This window comes from Lichenostomus cassidix, unplaced genomic scaffold (assembly GCF_008360975.1).
Source record: "Lichenostomus cassidix isolate B80296 unplaced genomic scaffold, HeHo_3.0 HiC_scaffold_528, whole genome shotgun sequence".
NCBI classification, from domain to species: Eukaryota; Metazoa; Chordata; class Aves; order Passeriformes; family Meliphagidae; genus Lichenostomus; species Lichenostomus cassidix.
Window position 1 is genome coordinate 329661 of NW_028147563.1, and position 23392 is coordinate 353052.

Consider the following 23392-nt stretch of genomic DNA (forward strand, 5'->3'; position numbering starts at 1 on the left):
GAATTGCTAGATTCCCAACTCTTTCACAAATTCCCAGATTCCCAAATCATTCCCAAATTCCCACATTCCTGAAATCCCACATTCCTGAATTCCTACATTCCTGAATTCCCACATCCGCAAATTCCCAGATTCCCGAATTCCCAAATTCCTAAATCCTTCCCAAATCCTGAATTTCCAGATTCCCAAATTCCACGGAATTCCCAAATCCCCACATTCCCAGATTCCTGAATTCCCACATTCCCGAATTCCCAGAAATCCCTCCTTTCCCCATCAACATTCCCAGATTTCCATGAAAATTCCAAACTCCTCCCAGAATTTTTCCCTTTTCCCCATTTTCCCACCAACCCAGAGCAGAATTCCACGGAATTCCGACGGGAAAACCCTCCTGGAAAACCCGGAAATCCCAAATTTCCATCCCGAAATTCCCCGAAAAATCCCCGTCGGGAAGAATTCCAGAGGCATCCGGAAACTCCAGGCTTTGTTCTCTCCCGGAATTCCAGGAATTCCCTCCCGTTGTCCTTAGGGCAAAATTCCCGGATTTTCCCCCAACATTCCCGAGGTTTTCCGGGGAGGAAATCAGAGTTCCTTTTTCCGGGAATTTTTTGGGGTTTTTTTTTTTTTTCTGGCATGGAGAGGTTGGGAATTCCTGGAATTCCACGGAGAAAATCCATCCTCACATGAACTCGTCGGAGTCGTTGCCGTCCTGCGAGAAAAACGGGAAAATCGGGAATTCTGGGAATTCTGGGATTTGGGAATTTCGGGATTTGGAAATTCTGGGATTTGGGATTTGCTGGGAATTCCCGGGAATTTGAGGGATCAAGGAATTCTGGGATTTAGGAATTTTGGGATTTGGGAATTTTAGGATTTGGGATTTGCTGGGAATTCTGGGAATTTGAGGGATCAGGCAATTCTGGGATTTGGGAATTTTGGGAATTTCGGGATTTGGGAATTCCCACGGGTTGGGATTTGCTGGAATTCCCGGGAATTTGAGGGATCAGGGAATTTCAGGATTTGGGATTTGCTGGGATTCCCGGAATTTGAGGGATCAGGGAATTCTGGGATGATCCCAACTTTTCCTGGGACAATTCCCAGCACGGAGAATTCCCATTTCCCGCTAAAATCCCGGGATTTTTCCCGAGGAATTCCCGGGAATTACCTGGTTGGACGACATGTTTTCGGCTTTCATCAGCGACGAGTAACTCCTGCGGGGAAAATTCCGGAAAAATCCCGAATTTGTTAACGGGAATTTGGGAGAACAAGGATCCAATCCCAGCAATCCCGAGGGATTTCCCTCTGGAATTCTCCCAGCATGGATTCTCTGTCGTTTTTCTTGGGAATTCAACCCAAAGCTGCTTTTCCTGAGGTTTTTTTCCGGGAAAATCCTGGATTTGGGAGCTCAGCTCATTCCCTGTTTTCCCGGATTTTTGGGAATTCCAGAGGGAATTCCAGGCTCTCCTCTCCCAATCCCTCAGGATTCCCAACTTTTCCTTTTCCTTTTTCCCACTCCCAGGGAATTCCCAAATTCCCATTCCCAGGGAATTCCCTTCCCATATTCCCAGAGATTTCTCATTTCCCATTCCCAGGGAATTCCTCATTTCTCATTCCCAAAGAATTCCCTATTTCCCATATTCCCAGAGAATTCCCAGGAACTCTCCATTCCCAGGAACTCTCCCCATCTAATGGGAATTCCCAAATTCCCGTTCCCAGAGAATTCCCATTTCCTGTTCCCAGGGAATTCCCATTCCCCATTGCCAAGACTTCCCATTTCCCATTCCACATTCCCAGGAATTCCCATTCCCAGGAATTCCCACTCCACCAACACCCCAAATCCACAATTATCCCAGGAAAACCACAATGATTATCCCAAAAAACCCACAATTTCCCCAAACCCTCACACCCCACAATTCCCAGAATTCCTATAATTCCTGGGATTCCTAACCACCTGAGCTCCTCCAGCTCCTTCCCAGAAATTCCCATTGCCAGGAATTCCCAAATTCCCATTCCCAGAGAATTCCCATTCCCAGGGAATTCCCTATTTCCCATATTTCCAGGGAATTCCCATTTCTTATTCCCAGGAATTCCAATTTCCCATTCCCAAGAATTTCCCATTCTCCATTTCCAGGAATTGCCATTCCCAGGGAACTGCCTTCCCACATTCCCAGTGAAATTCCCATTTCCCATCCCACATTCCCAGGAACTCTCAGAACCACAGGAATTCCCATTTCCTATCCCCAGAGATTGCCATTCCCAAGAATTCCTATTCCTGGAAATTCCCATTCTCCATTCCCAGGAATTCCCATTCCACCAACACCCCAAATCCACCATTATCCCAAAAAACCCCCATTTCCCAGAACTGCAGTTATCCCAAAAACCCACCATTTCCCCCAAATCTGCACATCCTGGAATTCCCAGAATTCCCAGAATTCCTTCCTTCCCACCTGAGCTCCTTCCCAGGAATTCCCCATTCCCAGGGAATTCTCCATTTCCCATTCCCAGGAACTCCCAAATCCCCATAATCCCAGGGAATTTGCATTTCCCATTCCCAGGAATCCCCATTGACAAGGAATTCCCATTCTCCATTCCCAGAGAATTCCCTATTTGCCACTCCCAGGGGTTCCCATTCTCCATTCCCAAGGAATTCCCCATTTCCCATATTCCCAGGGAATTCCCATTCCCCATTCCGAGGGAATTCTCCATTTTCCACTCCCAGGAATTCCCATTTCCCATTCCCCTTCATTCCCATTCTCCATTCCCCATTCCCAGGGAATTCCCATTCTCGGATTCCCAGGAATTCCCATTCTCCATTCCTAGAGAATTCCCATTCTCCATTCCCAGGAATTCCCAAATTCCTCATTCCCAAGAATTCCCATTCCACCAACACAACCAACACCCCAAATCCACGATCATCCCAAAAAACCACCGTATTTCCCTGCATTTCCCCCAAACCCTCACACCCCACAATTCCCACAACAAATTCCCACAACAAATTCCCAGAATCCATTCCCAGAATCCATTCCCACAAGAAATTCCCGGAATTCCCGGAATCAATTCCCAGATTCCCACCGGAGCTCCTCATCTCCTTCTTCCTGCACAACTCCTCTCCTCGCAATCCCATGCTTCCTGCTCCATTCCCCATTCCCAGGAATTCTCATTCCCCATTCCCAGGAATTCCCATTCTCCATTCCCAGGAATTCCCATTCCCCATTCCCAGGAATTCCCATTCCAGCAACACCCCAAACCCACAATTCTTCCAGGAGAACCACCATTTCCCAGATCTACGATTATCCCAAAAAACCACCGTATTTCCCCACGTTTTCCCCAAACTCTCACACCCCGCAAGAAATTCCCACAATCAATTCCCACAACAAATTCCCACAACAAATTCCCAGAATCCATTCCCACAACAAATTCCCACAACAAATTCCCAGAATCCATTCCCACAATAAATTCCCACAATAAATTCCCACAATAAATTCCCAGAATCCATTCCCAGAATCCATTCCCACAACAAATTCCCAGAATCCATTCCCACAAGAAACTCCCAGAATCCATTCCCAGAATCCATTCCCACAAGAAACTCCCAGAACAAATTCCCAGAATCCATTCCCACAAATTCCCACAACAAATTCCCAGAATCTATTCCCAGAATCCATTCCCACAATAAATTCCCATTTTCCATTCCCAGAATCCATTCCCAGAATCCATTCCCAGAATCCATTCCCACAATAAATTCCCACAATAAATTCCCATTTTCCATTCCCAGAATCCATTCCCAGAATCCATTCCCACAATAAATTCCCACAATAAATTCCCATTTTCCATTCCCAGAATCCATTCCCACAATAAATTCCCGTTTTCCATTCCCAGAATCCATTCCCACAACAAATTCCCACAACAAATTCCCATAATCCATTCCCAGAATCCATTCCCACAATAAATTCCCACAATAAATTCCCAGATTCCCACCGGAGCTCCTCCATCTCCTTCTTCCTGCGCAGCTCCTCCTTCTCCCGTTTCCTCTGCTCCTGCAGCTGAGCTCTCCGGAGGCTCCTCTCCTGCCGATCCCGCGCCTCGCGCTCCGCCGCCAGGTCCGGGAATCGCTCCACGCGCGTCTTCTCCAGCCGGTGCAGGATCTCCGACACCTTCTTCTCCACCGTCACCATCTTCACCTGGAACAACGGGGAATTCCTCATTTCCTGCTCCCAGGGAATTCCCGTTCCCATTCCCCATTGCCAGGAGTTCCCATTTCCCATCCCACATTCCCAGGAATTCCCACAACCCAGGAATTCCCATTCCACCAACGCCCCAAATCCACGATTATCCCAAAAAAAAACCATCGTTTCCCCCAAACCCTCACACCCCCAAAATTCTCACAATTCCTGGAGCTCCTCCAGCTCCTTCCCAGGAATTCCCATTTCCCGTTCCCAGGGAATTCCCTTCCCACATTCCCAGAGAATTCCCATTCCCCATATTCCCAGAGAATTCCCATTTCCTATTCCCAGGGAATTCCCTTCCCACATTCCCAGAGAATTCCCATTTCCCATTCCCAGGAATTCCCATTCCCAGGACCCCAGGAATTCTCCATTCCCCATTCCCAGAAAATTCCATTCCCCATTCCCAGGAATTCCCATTCCTCATTCCCAGGAATTCCCATTTCTCATTCCCAGGAATTCTCCATTCCCCATTCCCAAGGAATTCCCATTCCCAGGAATTCCCATTCCCCATTCCCAAGGAATTCCCATTCCCAGGAATTCCCATTCCCAGGACCCCAGGAATTCTCCATTCCCCATTCCCAGAAAATTCCATTTCCTATTCCCAAGGAATTCCCATTCCCCATTCCCAGAAAATTCCATTTCCTATTCCCAAGGAATTCCCATTCCCCATTCCCAGGAATTCCAGGAAAATTGGGAATTCCGGGTGGTTTGGCATGGAGAAAACACTGCAATCATGGTTTGGGATGGGAATGTTGGGAATTCCAGGGGAAAATCAGGAATTCAGGGTGTTTTGGGATGGAAAATACACTGTGATCCTAGTCTGTGATAGGAATGGTGGGAATTCCAGGAAAATTGGGAATTCCAGGTGTTTTCCCAATGGAGAAAACATTGTGATCCTGATTTGGGATGGGGATGGTGGGAACTCCAGGAAAATTGGGAATTCAGGGTGTTTTTCCAATCCTAGTTTGCACTGGGATGTTAGGAGTTCCACAGGAAAATCAGGAATTCAGGGTGTTTTTCCAATGGAGAATACACTGCAATCCTGGTTTGGGATGGGATGGTGGGAATTCCATAGGAAAATCGGGAATTCGGGGTGGTTTGGGATGGAAAATACACTGTGATCCTGGTTTGGGATGGGAATGGTGGGAATTCCGAGGGAAAAATGGGAATTCAGTGTTTTCCCCAATAGGGAAAAAAATGGGAATTTGGGATGTTTTCCAATGGGGGAATGATGTGGGTGAGGGTTGTGGTGGGAATGTTGGGAATTGTGGGGAAAACTGGGAATTTTGCACCTTAACAATGGTGGAAATGCCCTGATTGTGGTTTGCGGTGGGAATGTTGGGAATTCCGAGGGAAAAATGGGAATTCAGTGTTTTCCCAATGGGAAAAATGGCTCAGTGCTGCCCCACGGTGGGAATGTTGGAGGAAAAACTGGGAATTCCGTGGTTTCTCCATGGCAGAAATGCCCTGATGGTGGTTTTTGGTCAGAATATTGGGAATTCTGAGGGAAAACTGGGAATTCAGTGCTTTCCCAATGGGAAAAATGCCTCAGTGCTGCTTCAAGCTGGGAATGTTGGGAATTCTGCAGGGAAAATTAGGGATTTGGGATGTTTTCCAATAGGAAAAATGCCCTGGTTGGGGTTTGTGTTGGGAATGTTGGGAATTGTGGGGAAAATTGGGAATTCAGTGTTTTTCCGGTGGTTTCCAATGGGGGAATGGGGGTTGTGGTGGGAATGTTGGGAATTGCAGGAAAATTGGGAATTGGGTGTTTTCCCAATGGGAAAAATGGCTCAATGCTGCCCTGATGGTGGGAACATTGGGAATTGTGTGGGAAAATTGGGAATTCGGGGTGGTTTTCCAATGGAGAAAACACTGCAATCCTAGTTTGCACTGGGATGTTAGGAATTCCACAGGAAAATTGGGAATTTGGGTGGTTTGGGATGGAAAATACACTGTGATCCTAGTCTGTGCTGGAATGTTGGGAATTCTGGGAAAATTGGGAATTCAGTATGTTCCCAATGGGAAAAGTGCCTTGGTTGTGGTTTGTGGTGGGAATGTTGGGAATTCCAAGGGAAAACTGGGAATTCAGAGTTTTCCCAATGGGAAAAATGGCTCAGTGCTGCCCCAAGGTGGGAATGTTGGGAATTGCATGGAAAACTGGGAATCGGTGTTTTCCCAATGGGAGAATTCCCAAAATCCCACTTTTCCCACTCCAAATTCCCGTTTTTTTGAGCCCAAATTCCTGCTTTTTCCACCCAATTCCCATTTTTCCCACCCAAATTCCCATTTCCCATCCCCAAATTCCCATTTTCCTACCCCAAATTCCCATTTTTCTGCCCAAATTCCCATTTTCCTACCCCAAATTCCCATTTTTTTAAGCCCAAATCCCCATTTTTCTGATCCAAATCCCCGTTTTCCCACCCTAAATCCCCATTTTCCCATCCCAGATCAGCATTTCCCACCCAAATTCCCATTTTTCCATCTCCGTTCCCACTTTCCCATCCCAAAATTCCCATTTTCCCACCCAAATCCCCATTTCCCTGCCCAAATCCCCATTTTCCCACCCAAATTCCCATTTTTCCATCCCAAATTCCCATTTTCCCATTCCCCATTCCCACTTTCCCACCCAAATTCCCATTTCTTGAGCCCAAAATCCAATTTTTCCCACCCCAAATTCCCATTTTTTAAGCTCAAATCCCCATTTTCCATCCCCAAATCCCCATTTTTCCACCTCAATTCCCATTTTTCCTGCCAGAATTTCCATTTTTCCCTCTGGAATTCCCGTTTTCTCATCCCAATTTCCCATTTTCCCACCCCAATTCCCATTTTTAGAGCCCAAATCCCCATTTTTCCTGTCAGAATTCCCATTTTTCCACCCCAAATTCCCATTTTCCCATTCCCAATTCCCATTTTCCCTCCAGAATTCCCATTTTCCCACCCCAAATTCCCATTTTTCCATCCGGAATTCCCATTTTTCCACCCCAAATTCCCATTTTTCCACCCCAAATTCCCATTTTTTGAGCCCAAATTCCCATTTTTCCACCCCAAATTCCCATTTTTCCACCCCAATTCCCATTTTTCCCGCCAGAATTCCCATTTTTCCCTCTGGAATTCCCGTTTTCTCATCCCAATTTCCCATTTTTCCCACCCCAAATTCTCACTTTCCTGATCCAAATTCCCACTTTTCCATCCCAAATTCCCGTTTTTCTGATCCAAATTCCCATTTTTCCCTCCGGAATTCCCATTTTTCCCTCCGGAATTCCCATTTTTCCCTCTGGAATTCCCATTTTTCCACCCCAAATCCCCATTTTCCCATTCCCAATTCTCATTTTCCCTCCAGAATTCCCATTTTCCCACCCCAATTCCCATTTCCCACCCCAAATTCTCACTTTCCTGATCCAAATTCCCACTTTTCCATCCCAAATTCCCATTTTTCTGATCCAAATCCCCATTCTTCCATTCCCCATTCCCATTTCCAGCCCCAAATTCCCATTTTCCCACCCAAATTCCTGGTTTTCCTACCCAAATCCCCATTTCCTGATCCAAATTCCCACTTTCCCATCCCCATTTTTCCTGCTGGAATTCCCGTTTTTCCCACCCCAAATTCCCATTTTTCCCACCCCAAATTCTCACTTTCCTGATCCAAATTCCCATTTTTCCATCCCAAATTCCCATTTTTCCCTCCGGAATTCCCATTTTTCCCTCCCAAATTCCCATTTTTTGAGCCCAAATTCCCATTTTTCCACCCCAAATTCCCATTTTTCCACCCCAAATTCCCACTTTTCCATCCCAAATCCCCATTTTTCCACCCCAATTCCCATTTTTCCTGCCAGAATTCCCATTTTTCCCTCTGGAATTCCCGTTTTCTCATCCCAATTTCCCATTTTTCCCACCCCAAATTCTCACTTTCCTGATCCAAATTCCCACTTTTCCATCCCAAATTCCCATTTTTCTGATCCAAATTCCCATTTTTCCCTCCAGAATTCCCATTTTCCCCTCTGGAATTCCCACTTTTCCATCCCAAATTCCCATTTTCCCATTCCCAATTCCCATTTTCCCTCCAGAATTCCCATTTTTCCATCCGGAATTCCCATTTTTCCACCCCAAATTCCCATTTTCCCATCCCCATTCCCATTTTTCCATCCCAAATTCCCATTTTTTGAGCCCAAATTCCCATTTTTCCTGTCAGAATTCCCATTTTTCCACCCCAAATCCCCATTTTTCCATCCCAAATTCCCATTTTTCCATCCCAAATTCCCATTTTCCCCTCTGGAATTCCCATTTTTCCACCCCAAATTCCCATTTTTCCTGTCAGAATTCCCATTTTTCCACCCCAAATCCCCATTTTCCCATTCCCAATTCTCATTTTCCCTCCAGAATTCCCATTTTCCCACCCCAATTCCCATTTCCCACCCCAAATTCTCACTTTCCTGATCCAAATTCCCATTTTTCCACCCCAAATTCCCATTTTTTGAGCCCAAATTCCCATTTTTTCATCCCAAATTCCCATTTCCCATCTCCTCACGTCCTTCTGCCGATGGAATCCGATCTGCCCAACATCCATATCTGCAGTTTTCCTCAGGTTGCTCCAGGGAGTGTAAACCACAGTGACATTGTTCATCTTGCAGCCTGGGAAATAATGGGGAAAAATTGGGAAAATTATGGGAAAAATTACAGGAAAAATGGGAAAAAATGGGGGGAAAATGACAGGAAAAATTACAGGAAAAATGGGAAAAATAATGGGAAAAGAAGTGTAAACCACAGTGACATTGTTCATCTTGCAGCCTGGGAAATAATGGGAAATAATGGGGAAAATTATGGGGAAAAATTGGGGGAAAAATGGGGGAAAAATGGGGGAAAAATGGGGGAAAATAATGGGAAAATAATGGGAAAAATTACAGGAAAAATGGGGAAATAATGGGAAAAATAATGGGAAAATAATGGGGGAAAAAGTGTAAACCACAGTGACATTGTTCATCTTGCAGCCTGGGAAAAGTGGGAAAATACGGGGAAAAATTGGGAAAATAATGGGGAAATAATGGGGAAATAATGGGGAAATTATGGGGAAAGTAATGGGGAAAAACGGGAAAATAATGGGAAAAATTACAGGAAAAATGGGGAAAAAAAAGGGAAAAATAATGGGAAAAGAAGTGTAAACCACAGTGACATTGTTCATCTTGCAGCCTGGGAAAAGTGGGAAAATATGGGGAAAATTATGGGGAAATAATGGGAAAAATTACAGGAAAAATGGGAAAAAATGGGGGGAAAATGACAGGAAAAATTACAGGAAAAATGGGAAAAATAATGGGGAAAAAAGTGTAAACCACAGTGACATTGTTCATCTTGCAGCCTGGGAAATAATGGGAAATAATGGGGAAATTATGGGAAAAAACAGGAAAAAAACCTCAGGAAAAATCGGGGAAAAAATGAGGAAAAAAGGGGAAAAAATGGGGAAAAGTAATGGGAAAAATTACAGGAAAAATGGGAAAAATAATGGGAAAAATAATGGGAAAAAAGTGTAAACCACAGTGATGTTGTTCATCTTGCAGCCTGGGAAATAATGGGGAAAAATTGGGAAAATAATGGGGAAATAATGGGAAAAATAATGGGAAAAATTACAGGAAAAATGGGAAAATTATGGGGAAAAAACAGCTGGAAAAAAGGGGAAAAAATGGGGAAAATAATGGGAAAATAATGGGAAAAATTACAGGAAAAATGGGGAAAAAAAAGGGAAAAATAATGGGAAAAATAATGGGAAAAGAAGTGTAAAGCACAGTGACATTGTTCATCTTGCAGCCTGGGAAAAATGGAGGAAAAATTGGGAAAATAATGGGAAAAAATGGGGGAAAAATGGGGGAAAAACAGGAAAATAATGGGAAAATAATGGGAAAAAACGGGGAAAAAATGAGGGAAAAATGAGGAAAATTACAGGAAAAAATGGGGAAAATTACAGGAAAAATGGGAAAAATAATGGGGAAAATTACAGGAAAAATTACAGGAAAAATAATGGGAAAAATCCAGGAAAAATGAGGGAAAAAAGGGGAAAAAAATGGGGAAAAAATGAGGGAAAAATGAGGGAAAAAAGGGGAAGAAAAAGGGAACCACAGTGATGTTGTTCATCTTGCAGCCTGGGAAATAATGGGAAATATTGGGGAAATAATGGGAAATAATGGGGAAATAATGGGAAAAATTACAGGAAAAGCAATGGGAAAAACAATGGGGAAAATAATGGGAAAAATGGGAAAAGTAATGGGAAAAATTACAGGAAAAATAATGGGAAAAAGGGAAAAAATGAGGGGAAAAAATGGGGAAAAAATGAGGAAAAAAGGGGAAAAAAAGGGAAAAAAGGGGAAAAATTGGGGAAAAAATGAGGGAAAAAAGTGTAAAGCACAGTGATGTTGTTCATCTTGCAGCCTGGGAAAAATGGGAAAATATGGGAAAATTATGGGGAAAATTACAGGAAAAATGGGAAAAGTAATGGGAAAAAAATGGGGAAAAAACCTGGGAAAAATTACAGGAAAAATGGGAAAAAAAAATGGGAAAAATAATGGGAAAAGAAGTGTAAAGCACAGTGACATTGTTCATCTTGCAGCCTGGGAAATAATGGGAAATAATGGGGAAATTATGGGAAAAAACAGGAAAAAAACCTCAGGAAAAATCGGGGAAAAAATGAGGAAAAAAGGGGAAAAAATGGGGGAAAGTAATGGGAAAAATTACAGGAAAAATGGGAAAAATAAATAATGGGAAAAATAATGGGAAAAATAATGGGAAAAATAATGGGAAAAATAATGGGAAAAATAATGGGAAAAATAATGGGAAAAAAGTGTAAAGCACAGTGACATTGTTCATCTTGCAGCCTGGGAAAAATGGGAAAAAATTGGGAAAATAATGGGAAAAAATGGGGGAAAAATGGGGGAAAAATGGGGGAAAATAATGGGAAAATAATGGGAAAATAATGGGAAAATAATGGGAAAATAATGGGAAAAAATGAGGGAAAAATGAGGGAAAAATGAGGAAAATTACAGGAAAAAATGGGGAAAATTACAGGAAAAATGGGAAAAATAATGGGGAAAATTACAGGGAAAATTACAGGAAAAATAATGGGAAAAATCCAGGAAAATGAGGGAAAAAAGGGGAAAAAAAAAGGGAAAAATATTGGGAAAAAAAGTGTAAACCACAGTGACATTGTTCATCTTGCAGCCTGGAAATGGGGAAATATGGGGAAAAATTGGGAAAATTATGGGGAAATTATGGGAAAAATAATGGGAAAAATAATGGGAAAAATTACAGGAAAAATGGGGAAAAAATGGGAAAAATAATGGGAAAAACGGAAAAAAACTCGGGAAAAATCAGGGAAAATGAAGGAAAAAAGGGAAAAAAAATGGGGAAAAAATGAGGGAAAAATGAGGGAAAAAATGGGAAGAAAATGGGAACCACAATGATGTTGTTCATCTTGCAGCCTGGAAATGGGGAAATAATGGGAAATAATGGGAAATAATGGGAAATAATGGGGAAATAATGGGGAAATAATGGGAAAAATTACAGGAAAAGTAATGGGAAAAACAATGGGGAAAATAATGGGAAAAATGGGAAAAGTAATGGGAAAAATTACAGGAAAAATAATGGGAAAAAGGGAAAAAATGAGGGGAAAAAATGAGGGGAAAAATGAGGAAAAAAGGGGAAAAAAAGGGGAAAAAAGGGAAAAAAGGGGAAAAATTGGGGAAAAAATGAGGGAAAAAAGTGTAAAGCACAGTGATGTTGTTCATCTTGCAGCCTGGGAAAAATGGGAAAATATGGGAAAATTATGGGAAAAAACAGGAAAAAAACCTCAGGAAAAATCGGGGAAAAAATGAGGAAAAAAGGGGAAAAAATGGGGAAAAGTAATGGGAAAAATTACAGGAAAAATGGGAAAAATAATGGGGAAAATAATGGGAAAAATAATGGGAAAAATAATGGGAAAAATAATGGGAAAAATAATGGGAAAAATAATGGGAAAAAAGTGTAAAGCACAGTGACATTGTTCATCTTGCAGCCTGGGAAATAATGGGAAATAATGGGAAATAATGGGAAATAATGGGAAAAAACAGGAAAAAAACCTCAGGAAAAATCGGGGAAAAAATGAGGAAAACAGGGGAAAAAATGGGGAAAAGTAATGGGAAAAATTACAGGAAAAATGGGGAAATAATGGGAAAAATAATGGGAAAATAATGGGAAAAATAATGGGAAAAATAATGGGAAAAATAATGGGAAAAAAGTGTAAAGCACAGTGACATTGTTCATCTTGCAGCCTGGGAAATAATGGGGAAAAATTGGGAAAATAAAGGGAAAAAATGGGGGAAATAATGGGAAAAATTGGGGAAAAAATGAGGGAAAAATGAGGGAAAATTACAGGAAAAATAATGGGAAAATAATGAAAATTAGGAAAATGGGAAAAAGGAAAATGAGGAAAAAGGGAAAAAAAGGAAAAATTGGGAAAAATTGGGGGAAAATGAGGGAAAAATGAGGGAAAAATGGGAAAAAACTGGGGAAAAAATGGGAAAAATCCACAGGAAAATTTGGGGGAAAATGGGGAAAAAATGGGGAAAAAATTGGGGAAAAATGGGGAAAATGGGGGAAAAAATGGGGAAAATAATGGGAAAAAACATGGAAAAAATGAGGGAAAAATGAGGGGAAAATGAGGAAAATTACAGGAAAAAATGGGGAAAATTACAGGAAAAATGGGAAAAATAATGGGGAAAATTACAGGAAAAATTACAGGAAAAATAATGGGAAAAATCCAGGAAAATGAGGGAAAAAAGGGGAAAAAAGGGGAAAAAAAAAGGGAAAAATATTGGGAAAAAAAGTGTAAAGCACAGTGACATTGTTCATCTTGCAGCCTGGGAAATAATGGGGAAAAATTGGGAAAATAATGGGGAAATAATGGGAAAAATAATGGGAAAAATAATGGGAAAAATTACAGGAAAAATGGGGAAAAAATGGGAAAAATAATGGGAAAAACGGAAAAAAACTCGGGAAAAATCAGGGAAAATGAAGGAAAAAAGGGGAAAAAAAATGGGGAAAAAATGAGGGAAAAATGAGGGAAAAAAGGGGAAGAAAATGGGAAAAAAATGGGAACCACAGTGATGTTGTTCATCTTGCAGCCTGGGAAATAATGGGAAATAATGGGAAATAATGGGAAATAATGGGAAAAATTACAGGAAAAGTAATGGGAAAAACAATGGGGAAAATAATGGGAAAAATGGGAAAAGTAATGGGAAAAATTACAGGAAAAATAATGGGAAAAAGGGAAAAAATGAGGGGAAAAAATGGGGAAAAAATGAGGAAAAAAGGGGAAAAAAAGGGGAAAAAAGGGAAAAAAGGGGAAAAATTGGGGAAAAAATGAGGGAAAAAAGTGTAAAGCACAGTGACATTGTTCATCTTGCAGCCTGGGAAAAGTGGGAAAATATGGGAAAATTATGGGGAAAATTACAGGAAAAATGGGAAAAGTAATGGGAAAAAAATGGGGAAAAAACCTGGGAAAAAGTACAGGAAAAATGGGAAAAAAAAATGGGAAAAATAATGGGAAAAGAAGTGTAAAGCACAGTGACATTGTTCATCTTGCAGCCTGGGAAAAGTGGGAAATAATGGGGAAAAATTGGGAAAATAATGGGGAAATTATGGGGAAATTATGGGGAAAGTAATGGGGAAAAACGGGAAAATAATGGGAAAAATTACAGGAAAAATGGGGAAAAAAAAGGGAAAAAAAATGGGAAAAATAATGGGAAAAGAAGTGTAAAGCACAGTGATGTTGTTCATCTTGCAGCCTGGGAAATAATGGGGAAAAGTTGGGAAAATAATGGGGAAAAAAATGGGGGAAAAATGGGGGAAAAACAGGAAAATAATGGGAAAATAATGGGAAAAAACGGGGAAAAAATGAGGGAAAAATGAGGGAAAAATGAGGAAAATTACAGGAAAAAACGGGGAAAATTACAGGAAAAATGGGAAAAATAATGGGGAAAATTACAGGGAAAATTACAGGAAAAATAATGGGAAAAATCCAGGAAAAGTGAGGGAAAAAATGGGGAAAAGTAATGGGAAAAATTACAGGAAAAATCGGGGAAAAAATGAGGAAAAAAGGGAGGAAAAAGGGGAAAAAATGGGAAAAATCAGGGAAAAGTGTAAACCACAGTGACATTGTTCATCTTGCAGCCTGGAAATGGGAAAATATGGGAAAAAAATGGGGAAAATGGGAGAAATAATGGGAAAAATAATGGGAAAAATGGGGGAAAAAAACAGGAAAAATAATGGGAAAAATTACAGGAAAAATGGAAAATTATGGGAAAAAACAGCTGGAAAAAAGGGGAAAAAATGGGGAAAATAATGGGAAAATAATGGGAAAAATTATGGGAAAAATGGGGAAAATAATGGGAAAAATTACAGAAAAAATAATGGGAAAATGGGGAAAAAACCCAGGAAAAATCAGGGAAAAATGAAGTTAAAAAAGGGAAAAAACAGGGGAAAAATCTGAGGAAAAAGCAAAAAAAAATGGGGAAAAATAATGGGAAAAATTACAGGAAAAATGGGGAAAAAAGTGGAAAAATAGTGGGAAAAATAATGGGGAAAATGGGGAAAAATGAGAAAAAAAAGGAGGAAAAAGGGAAAAATGGGAAAAAATGGGAAAAAAATGGGAAAAAAATGGGAAAAAAATGGGGAAAAAATGGGAAAAAATGGGAAAAAAAGTGGAAAAATAATGGGAAAAATAATGGGGAAAATGGGGAAAAATGGGGGAAAAATGAGAAAAAAAAGGAGGAAAAAAAAGGGAAAAAATGGGAAAAAATGGGAAAAAATGGGAACAAAAATGGGAAAAAAATGGGAAAAAAATGGGAAAAAAATGGGAAAAAAATGGGAAAAAAATGGGAAAAAAATGGGAAAAAAATGGGAAAAAAAGGGAAAAAAATGGGAAAAAAATGGGAAAAAATGGGGAAAAATGGGGAAAAAAGTGGAAAAATAATGGGAAAAATAATGGGGAAAATGGGGAAAAATGGGAAAAAAATGGGAAAAAAAAGGGAACCACAGTGATGTTGTTCATCTTACAGCCTGGGATAAAAACCAGCCAGAAAATAACAGGAAAAACCCAAAATTTGGGAATTCTGGGAGGACAAAAACCAGGGAATTTGGTGTTTTCCCAGTGCTGCTTCAAGGGGAAAATGTTGGGAATTTTGGGGGAAAAAATTGGGAATTTGGTGATTTTCCCAATAGGTTTTTGCTGGAAATTTTGGGGGGAAAAAGTGGGAATTTGGTGATTTCAAAATAGGTTTTTGCTGGAAATTTTTGGGGAAAAAATTGGGAATTTGGTGGTTTTCCCAATGGGTTTGTTGGGAATTTTTTGGGGAAAATCTGGGAATTCAGTGATTTTCCAATCTTGATTTAATGTGGGAATGTTGGGAATTTAGGGAGGAAAAAAAGTGGGAATTTGGTGTTTTCCCAATGCTGATTCAAAGTAGAAATGTTGGGAATTTTTTGGGGAAAAATTTGGGAATTTGGTGATTTTCCCAATGGGTTTGTTGGGAATTTTTTGGGGGAAAAAGTGGGAATTTGGTGATTTTCCCAATGGGAATGTTGGGGGAAAAAAAAACTTGGGAATTGATTCCTTTCCTAGGAGGAATGATGGGAATTTTGGGGAGGAAAATCTGGGAATTTGGTGGTTTTTCAATAGGTTTTTGTTGGGAATTTTGGGGGGAAAAAAAGTGGGAATTCAGTGGTTTTTCCAATGTTGCCTGAAGGTGGAAATGTTGGGAATTTTTGGGAAAAAATGGGAATTTGGTGCTTTTGCAGTGCTGATTCAGGATGGGAATATTGGAAATTTTGGGAAGGAAAATTTGGGAATTTGGTGGTTTTTCCAATAGGTTTTTTGTTGGGAATTTTTGGGGGAAAAATCTGGGAATTCAGTGATTTTCCAATCTTGATTTAATGTGGGAATGTTGGGAATTTTGGGAGGAAAAAAGTGGGAATTTGGTGTTTTTCCCATGGGAATGTTGGGAATTTTGGGGTGAAAAAAAGTGGGAATTTGGTGTTTTTCCCAATGGTGATTCAAAGTAGAAATGTTGGGAATTTTTGGGGGAAAAAATTGGGAATTTGGGGATTTCCTAATGGGTTTGTGTTGGAAATGTTGGGAATTTTAAGGGGAAAACTGGGAATTGGGAATAGAGGGATTTCCCAAGGATTTTCCCAAGGATTTTCCAGCATTTTTCCAGGAATTTCCAGGACTTCCCAGACCTTTTCCAGGAATTTTCCCAGGATTTTCCAATGATTTTTTCCACAGATTTTCCAGGAATTTCACAGCAATTTCCAGGATATTTCCCAGACCTTTCCCAGGATTTCCCAGGAATTTTCCCAAGGAATTTTCCCAGACCTTTCCCAGGATTTTTCCAGAAATTTTCCAGGATATTCCCAATGATTTTCCCAGGATTTTCCCAGGAATTCCCAGGAATTTTCCCAGACCTTTCCCAGGATTTTCCAAAGGATTTTCCAGGTATTTCTCAGTGATTTTTCCAGGAATTTCCCAGGATTTTTCCCAGAATTTCCCAGGAATTTTCCCAAGGAATTTTCCCAGGATTTTTCCAGGAATTTTCCCAGGATTTTCCCAGGATTTTCCAAAGGATTTTCCAGGCATTTCCCAATGATTTTTCCAGGAATTTTCCCAGATTTTCCCAATGATTTTTCCTAGAGTTTCCCAGGGATTTTCCCAATGATTTTCCAGGAATTTCCCAGGAATTTTCCCAGAATTTTTCCAGGAATTTCCCAGGATATTCCCAATGATTTTCCCAGAATTTCCCAGGAATTTTCCCAGAATTTCCCAGGAATTTTCCCAGACCTTTCCCAGGATATTCCCAATGATTTTCCCACAAATTTCCCAGGAATTTTCCCAGGATTTCCCCAATGATTTTCCCAGAATTTTCCCAGGAATTTTCCAGGAATTTCGCAGGAATTTTCCCAGGAATTCCCAATGATTTCCCCAAGGATTTCTCGGAATTTTCCCGGATTTTCCCAAGAATTTCCCAATGATTTTCCCAGAGTTTCCCAGGAGTTTTTTCAGGATTTTCCAGGATTTTTCCAGGGATTTCCCAATGATTTTCCCCAAAGTTTTTCCCAAGATTTTCCCAGAATTTCCCAGGAATTTTCCCAAACCTTTTCCAGGAATTTTCCCAACAATTTCCCAAACCTTTCCCAGGATATTCCCAATGATTTTCCCAGGATTTTTCCAGGAATTTCCCAAGGATTTTCCCAGGAATTTCCCAATTATTTTCCCAATGATTTTCCCAGGAATTCTCCCAGACCTTTCCCAGGAATTTTTCCCAGAATTTCCCAAAGTTTTTCCCAAGATTTTCCCAGAATTTCCCAGGAATTTTCCCAGGAATTTCCCAATGATTTTCCCAGGATTTTTCCAGGATTTTCCCAAGGATTTTCCCAGGAATTTCCCAATGATCTTCCCAATGATTTTCCAGGATTTCCCAGGAATTTTCCCAAGGAATTTTCCCAGACCTTTCCCAGGATTTTTCCAGAAATTTCCCATGAATTTTCCCAGAGTTTTTCCCAGAATTTCCCAGGAATTTCCCTGGAATTTCCCCACCTTGGATGCTGTTTGCCTTCACCAGGTGAGCACAGTCAGTGAGAACCTCCTTGGGAATGTCATCCATCGTCTGACCCTGCAGGGAGAGAGAGAAAGCTGGGAATGCGGGGAATTCCAGGAATTCAGGGAAATCTAGGAATTCCCAGGGAGTTTGGGGTTGGAATTCCCATGGAATTTCCCAGGGAAATCCAGGAAAAAATCCAGGGAAAATCCTTGGGAAAATACTGGAAAATCCCTGGGAAAATCCAGGAATTCCCAGGGGATTTGGGGTTGGAATTCCCATGGAATTTCCCAGAGGAATCCAGGGAAATCCTTGGGAAAATCCTGGGAAATCCTGGAAAATCCAGGAATTCCCAGGGAAATCCAGGAATTCCCAGGGATTTGGGATTGGAATTCCCAGGAAATCCAGGGAAAATCCAGAGAAATCCAGGGGAAATCCAGGAATTCCAGGAATTCCCAGGGATTTGGGGTTGGAATTCCCATGGAATTTCCCAGGGAAATCTAGGAATTCCCATGGAAATCCAGGGAAAACCTTGGGAAAATACTGGAAAATCTCTGGGAAAATCCGGGGAAATCCAGGGAAAGTCCAGGAATTCCCAGGGATTTGGAGTTGGAATTCCCATGGAATTTCCCAGGGAAAATCCAGGGAATTCTGGGAAATCCAGGAAAAAGTCCAGGAAAATCCAGGGAAATTCAGGAATAAATCCAGGGAAAATCCAGGAATTCCAAGGGATTTGGGATTGGAATTCCCAGGGAAATCCAGGGGAATCTTTGGGAAAATACTGGAAAATCCCTGGGAAAATCCAGGGAAATTCAGGGAAATTCAGGAATTCCAGGGAAATCCAGGACAAAATCCAGGGGAATCCATGGAAAATCCAGGAATTCCCAGGGGATTTGGGATTGGAATTCCCATGGAATTTCCCAGGGGAATCCAGGAATTCCCAGGAAAAATCCAGGAATTCCCAGGGAAAGTCCAGGCAAATCCAGGGAATTTGGGGTTGGAATTCCCATGGAATTTCTCATGGAAATCCAGGAAAAAATCCAGGGAAAATCCAGGGGATTTGGGATTGGAATTCCCAGGGAATTTCCCAGGGAAATCAGGGAAATCCTTGGGAAAATACTGGAAAATCCCTGGGAAAATCCAGGAAATCCAGGGAAATGCAGGAATTCCCAGGGGATTTGGGGTTGGAATTCCCATGGAATTTCCCAGGGAAATGCAGGAAAAAATCCAGGGGAAATCCAAGAAATCCAGGAAATCCAAGGAAATCCAGGAATTCCCAGGGATTTTGGGGTTGGAATTCCCATGGAAATCCAGGGAAATGCAGGAATTCCCAGGGAAAATCCAGGAAAAAATCCAGGGAAATCCAGGGAATTTGGGATTGGAATTCCCATGGAAATCCAGGGAAAATCCCTGGGAAAATCCAGGAAAATCCAGGGGAATCCAGGAATTGCCAGGGGATTCGAGATTGGAATTCCCATGGAATTTCCCATGGAAATCCAGGAAAAAATCCAGGGAAAATCCAGGGGATTTGGGATTGGAATTCCCAGGAAATCCAGGGAAAAATCCAGGGAAAAATCCAGGGAAAAATCCAGGGAAAAATCCAGGGAAAAATCCAGGGAAAAATCCAGGAATTCCCAGGGGATTTGGGGTTGGAATTCCCATGGAATTCCTAGGATTTGGGGTTGGAATTCCCAGGATTTTCCAGGAATTCCCAGGATTTGGGGTTGGAATTGCCAGGATTTCCCTGGATTCCCAGGATTTTCCAGGATTTTCCAGGATTTCCCAGGAATTCCAGGAATTCCAGCATTCCCAGGTCACCTTGTGCAGCCTCAGGTAGACATGAGCAGAGCTGAGCTTGTCCACGTGGAACCTGCAGGGAAATGATTAATTGGGAATTAATTAATTGGGAATTCATTGGGAATTAATTGGGAATTTTGGGAATTTTGGGAATTAATTGGGAATTTTGGGGGAATTTTGGGGGAATTTTGGGGGAAATTTTGGGGGAATTTTTGGGAATTTTTGGGAATTTGGGGAATTTGGGGGAATTTTGGGGGAATTTTGAGGGAATTAGTTGTGGGAATTGTGGGAATTAATTGTGGGAATTAATTGTGGGAATTATTGTGGGAATTAATTATTGTGGGAATTGGGGGAATTTTTGGGGAATTTTGGGGGAATTATTGTGGGAATTAGGGGAATTTTGTGGGAATTAGAGGAATTCATTGTGGGAATTTTGTGGGAATTATTGGGGGAATTATTAGAGGAGTTAATTATGGTGGGAATTGGGGAAATTTGTGGGAATGAATTGTGGGAATTATTGGGGGAATTTTGGGGGATTTTTGAGGAATTTTTGGGGAATTTTTTGGGGAATTTTTGGGGAATCCCTTGGGAACCTTTTGGGAATTTTGAACTTTTGGGGGAATTATGGGGGAATTTTGGGATTTATTGGGAATTATTGAGGGTATTTTGGGGAATTTTGGGGGAATTAATAGTGGGAATTTTGTGGGATTATTGGGGAATCCTTAGGAATTAATTGTGGAATTAGGGGAATTATTGGGGGAATTAATTGGGGGAATTTATTGGTATTTTGGGGAATTAATTGTGAGAATTAATTGTGGGAATTAATAGGAATTATTGTGGGAATTGTTGTGAATTTGGGGAATTAATTGGGCAAATTAGGGGAATTAATTGTGGGAATTAATTGGGGGAATTATTGGGGGAATTTTGGGGGATTTTTGAGTTATTTTGTGGGAATTTTGTGGGAATTTTGTGGGAATTTTGGGGAATTTGGGGAATTTTGGGGGAATTTTGGGGAATTTTGGGGAATTAATTGGGGGAATTTTGGGGAAACCAGGGAAAAGTGGGAATTAATCTTTTCCCAGGGAACTAATTGTGGAACTATTGGGGAATTTTGGGAATATTGGGGATTTTAGAATTTTTTTGGAATTTTGGGGAATTTGGGGATTTTGGGGGAATTGTTGGGGGAATTGTGGAATTAATTGTGGAATTAATTGAACTAATTCGGAATCATGGGAATTACTGGGGGAATTACTGGGGGAATTAATTAGTGGGGGAATTAATTATTGGGGAATTAATTATTGGGGGAATTAATTAGTAGGGGAATTGTGGGAATTAGAGGAATTAATTGTGGGAATTATTGGGAGAATTTTGGGGGAATTGGGGGAATTAATTATTGTGGAATTGTGGAACTCTGTGGAATTTGGGAATTAATTGTGATTTGGGGAATTATTGGGGGAATTGTGTGGAACTAATTGAGGAATTACTGGGGAATTAATTGTGGAAATTATTGGGGGAATTAATTATTGGGGAATTGGGGAAATTTCTGGGAATTAATTATTGGGGAACTTTGGGGGAATTAATTGGGGGAATTATTAGGGGAATTGTGGGAATTGTTGGGAATTAATTGGGGAATTTTGGGGAATTTTTGGTGAATTTTTGGGGAATTATTGGGGAATTAGAGGAATTAATTGTGGGAATTATTGGGGGAATTAATTGTGGGAATTTTGTGAGAACTGGGGGAATTGTGGGCAATTTTGGGGGAATTTTGGGAATTTTGGGGAATTTGGAATTTTTGGGGGAATTTCGAAATTTTGGGGAATTTGGGAATTAATTGGGAATTTGGGGAATTTTGAGGGAATTATTGAGGAATTATTAGGGAATTATTGTGGGAATTAATTGTGGGAATCATGGAATTACTGGGGAATTATTGGGGAATTAATTAATTAATTATTGGGAATTAATTATTGGGGGAATTAATTATTGGGGAATTAATTATTGGGGGAATTGGGGAATTGTGGAATTAATTGGGGAATGATTAGAATTTTGGGAATTTTTTTAGAATTTTGGGGAATTATTGGGGAATTAGAGGAATTAATTGTGGGAATTATTGGGGGAATTAATTGTGGGAATTTTGTGAGAATTATTGGGGGAATTGTGGGGCAATTTTGGGGGAATTTTTGGGAATTTTGGGGGAATTTTTGGGAATTTTGGGGGAATTTGAGGAATTAGTTGTGGAATTGTGGAATTAATTGTGGAATTTTGGGGGAATTGTGGGGAATTATTGGGAATTAGGGGAATTAATTGGGAATTATTGGGGAATTAATTATTGGGAATTAATTATTGGGGAATTAATTATTGGGGGAATTAATTATTGGGGGAATTAATTATTGGGGGAATTATTGGGGGAATTTGTGGGAATTAATTGTGGGAATTAGAGGAATTAATTGTGGGAATTACTGTGGGAATTCATTGGGGAATTAATTGTTGTGGGAATTAATTGTTGTGGGAATTTTGGGAATTATTGTGGGAATTAGGGGAATTTTGAGGGAATTGTGGGAATTAATTGGGGGAATTTTGGGGAATTTTGGGGAATTTTGGGGGAATTTTGGGAATTTTGGGGAATTTGGGGGAATTTCGGGAATTTTGGGGAATTTTGGGAATTATTTGAGGAATTGATTGTGGATTTGGGGAATGAACTGGGGGAATTGTGGAATTAATTATTGTGGGAATTGTGGGAATTAAGGGAATTGATAGTGGAATTATTGTGGGAATTAGGGAATTAATTGGGAATTGGGGGATGGGAAAAGGGGGGAAAATGGGAGAAAGAAGTGGAAAAAGGGAGGAAAAATGGGGGAAAAAGGGGAAAAAAGGAGAAAAAATGGGGGAAAGGAAAAAAAGGGAAAAAAGGGAGAAAAAAGGGAGAAAAAAGAGAGAAAAAGGAGAGAAAAGGGAGAAAAAAAAAAAAAAAAAAAAAAAAGAGAAAAAAGGGAGAAAAAAGGGAGAAAAAAGGGAGAAAAAAGGGAGAAAAAAGGGAGAAAAAAGGGAGAAAAAAGGGAGAAAAAAGGGAGAAAAAAGGGAGAAAAAAGGGAGAAAAAAGGGAGAAAAAAGGGAGAAAAAAGAGGGAAAAAAGGGAGAAAAAAGGGAGAAAAAAGGGAGAAAAAAGGGAGAAAAAAGGGAGAAAAAAGGGAGAAAAAAGGGAGAAAAAAGGGAGAAAAAAGGGGCGAAAAAGAGGGAAAAAGGAGGAAAAAAGGAGGAAAAAAAGGGGAAAAAAGGGGAAAAGGAAGCAGGAAAAGATTCCCAGGAATTTTTAGGAATTTTTAGGAATTCCCAGGATCCCAACCCTGTTTATTCCCCCAGGGAATGTTGGGATCTGGCAGCTCAGGGAGTTTTTCCCACCCCAGAATTCCCCAAATTCCCGTTTTTCCAGGGAATTCTGGGATGGCAGAACTCACCAGATGTCCTCAGGCCAGCCGTACTTGATCAGGTCTTCATCTGGGGGAATAATGGGAAAAAAAATGGGAAAAAAGGGAAAAAAAATGGGAAAAATGGGAATTCCCAACCCCAAATCCCACAATTCCCAACCCCAAATCCAACCCCAAGCCTGGCAAATCCCAGATTTCCCAGAATTCCCAACCTAAATCCCAAGATTTCCAACCCCACTGGAAAATCCCAAAATTCCCAACCCCAAAATCCAACCCCAACCCCAAATCCCAGGATTTCCAACCCCTAAATCTTCCCATCCCAAATCCAAAGCCAACCCTGGAAAATCCT

General features: G+C 40.8%; 1 protein-coding gene across 1 annotated transcript; it reads right to left on the bottom strand.

The window, feature by feature from the left end:
• Positions 1–461: 461 nt before the first annotated feature.
• LOC146422075 (coiled-coil domain-containing protein 25) lies at positions 462–23113 on the bottom strand (the record flags this gene model as incomplete). Its single annotated transcript, XM_085046758.1, has 7 exons — positions 462–703; positions 1157–1202; positions 3967–4169; positions 8740–8843; positions 17824–17899; positions 19643–19694; positions 23074–23113. Coding segments are annotated over 7 exons (551 nt in total), but the record flags the coding sequence as incomplete, so codon positions are not given.
• Between the last annotated feature and the right edge of the window lie 279 nt (positions 23114–23392).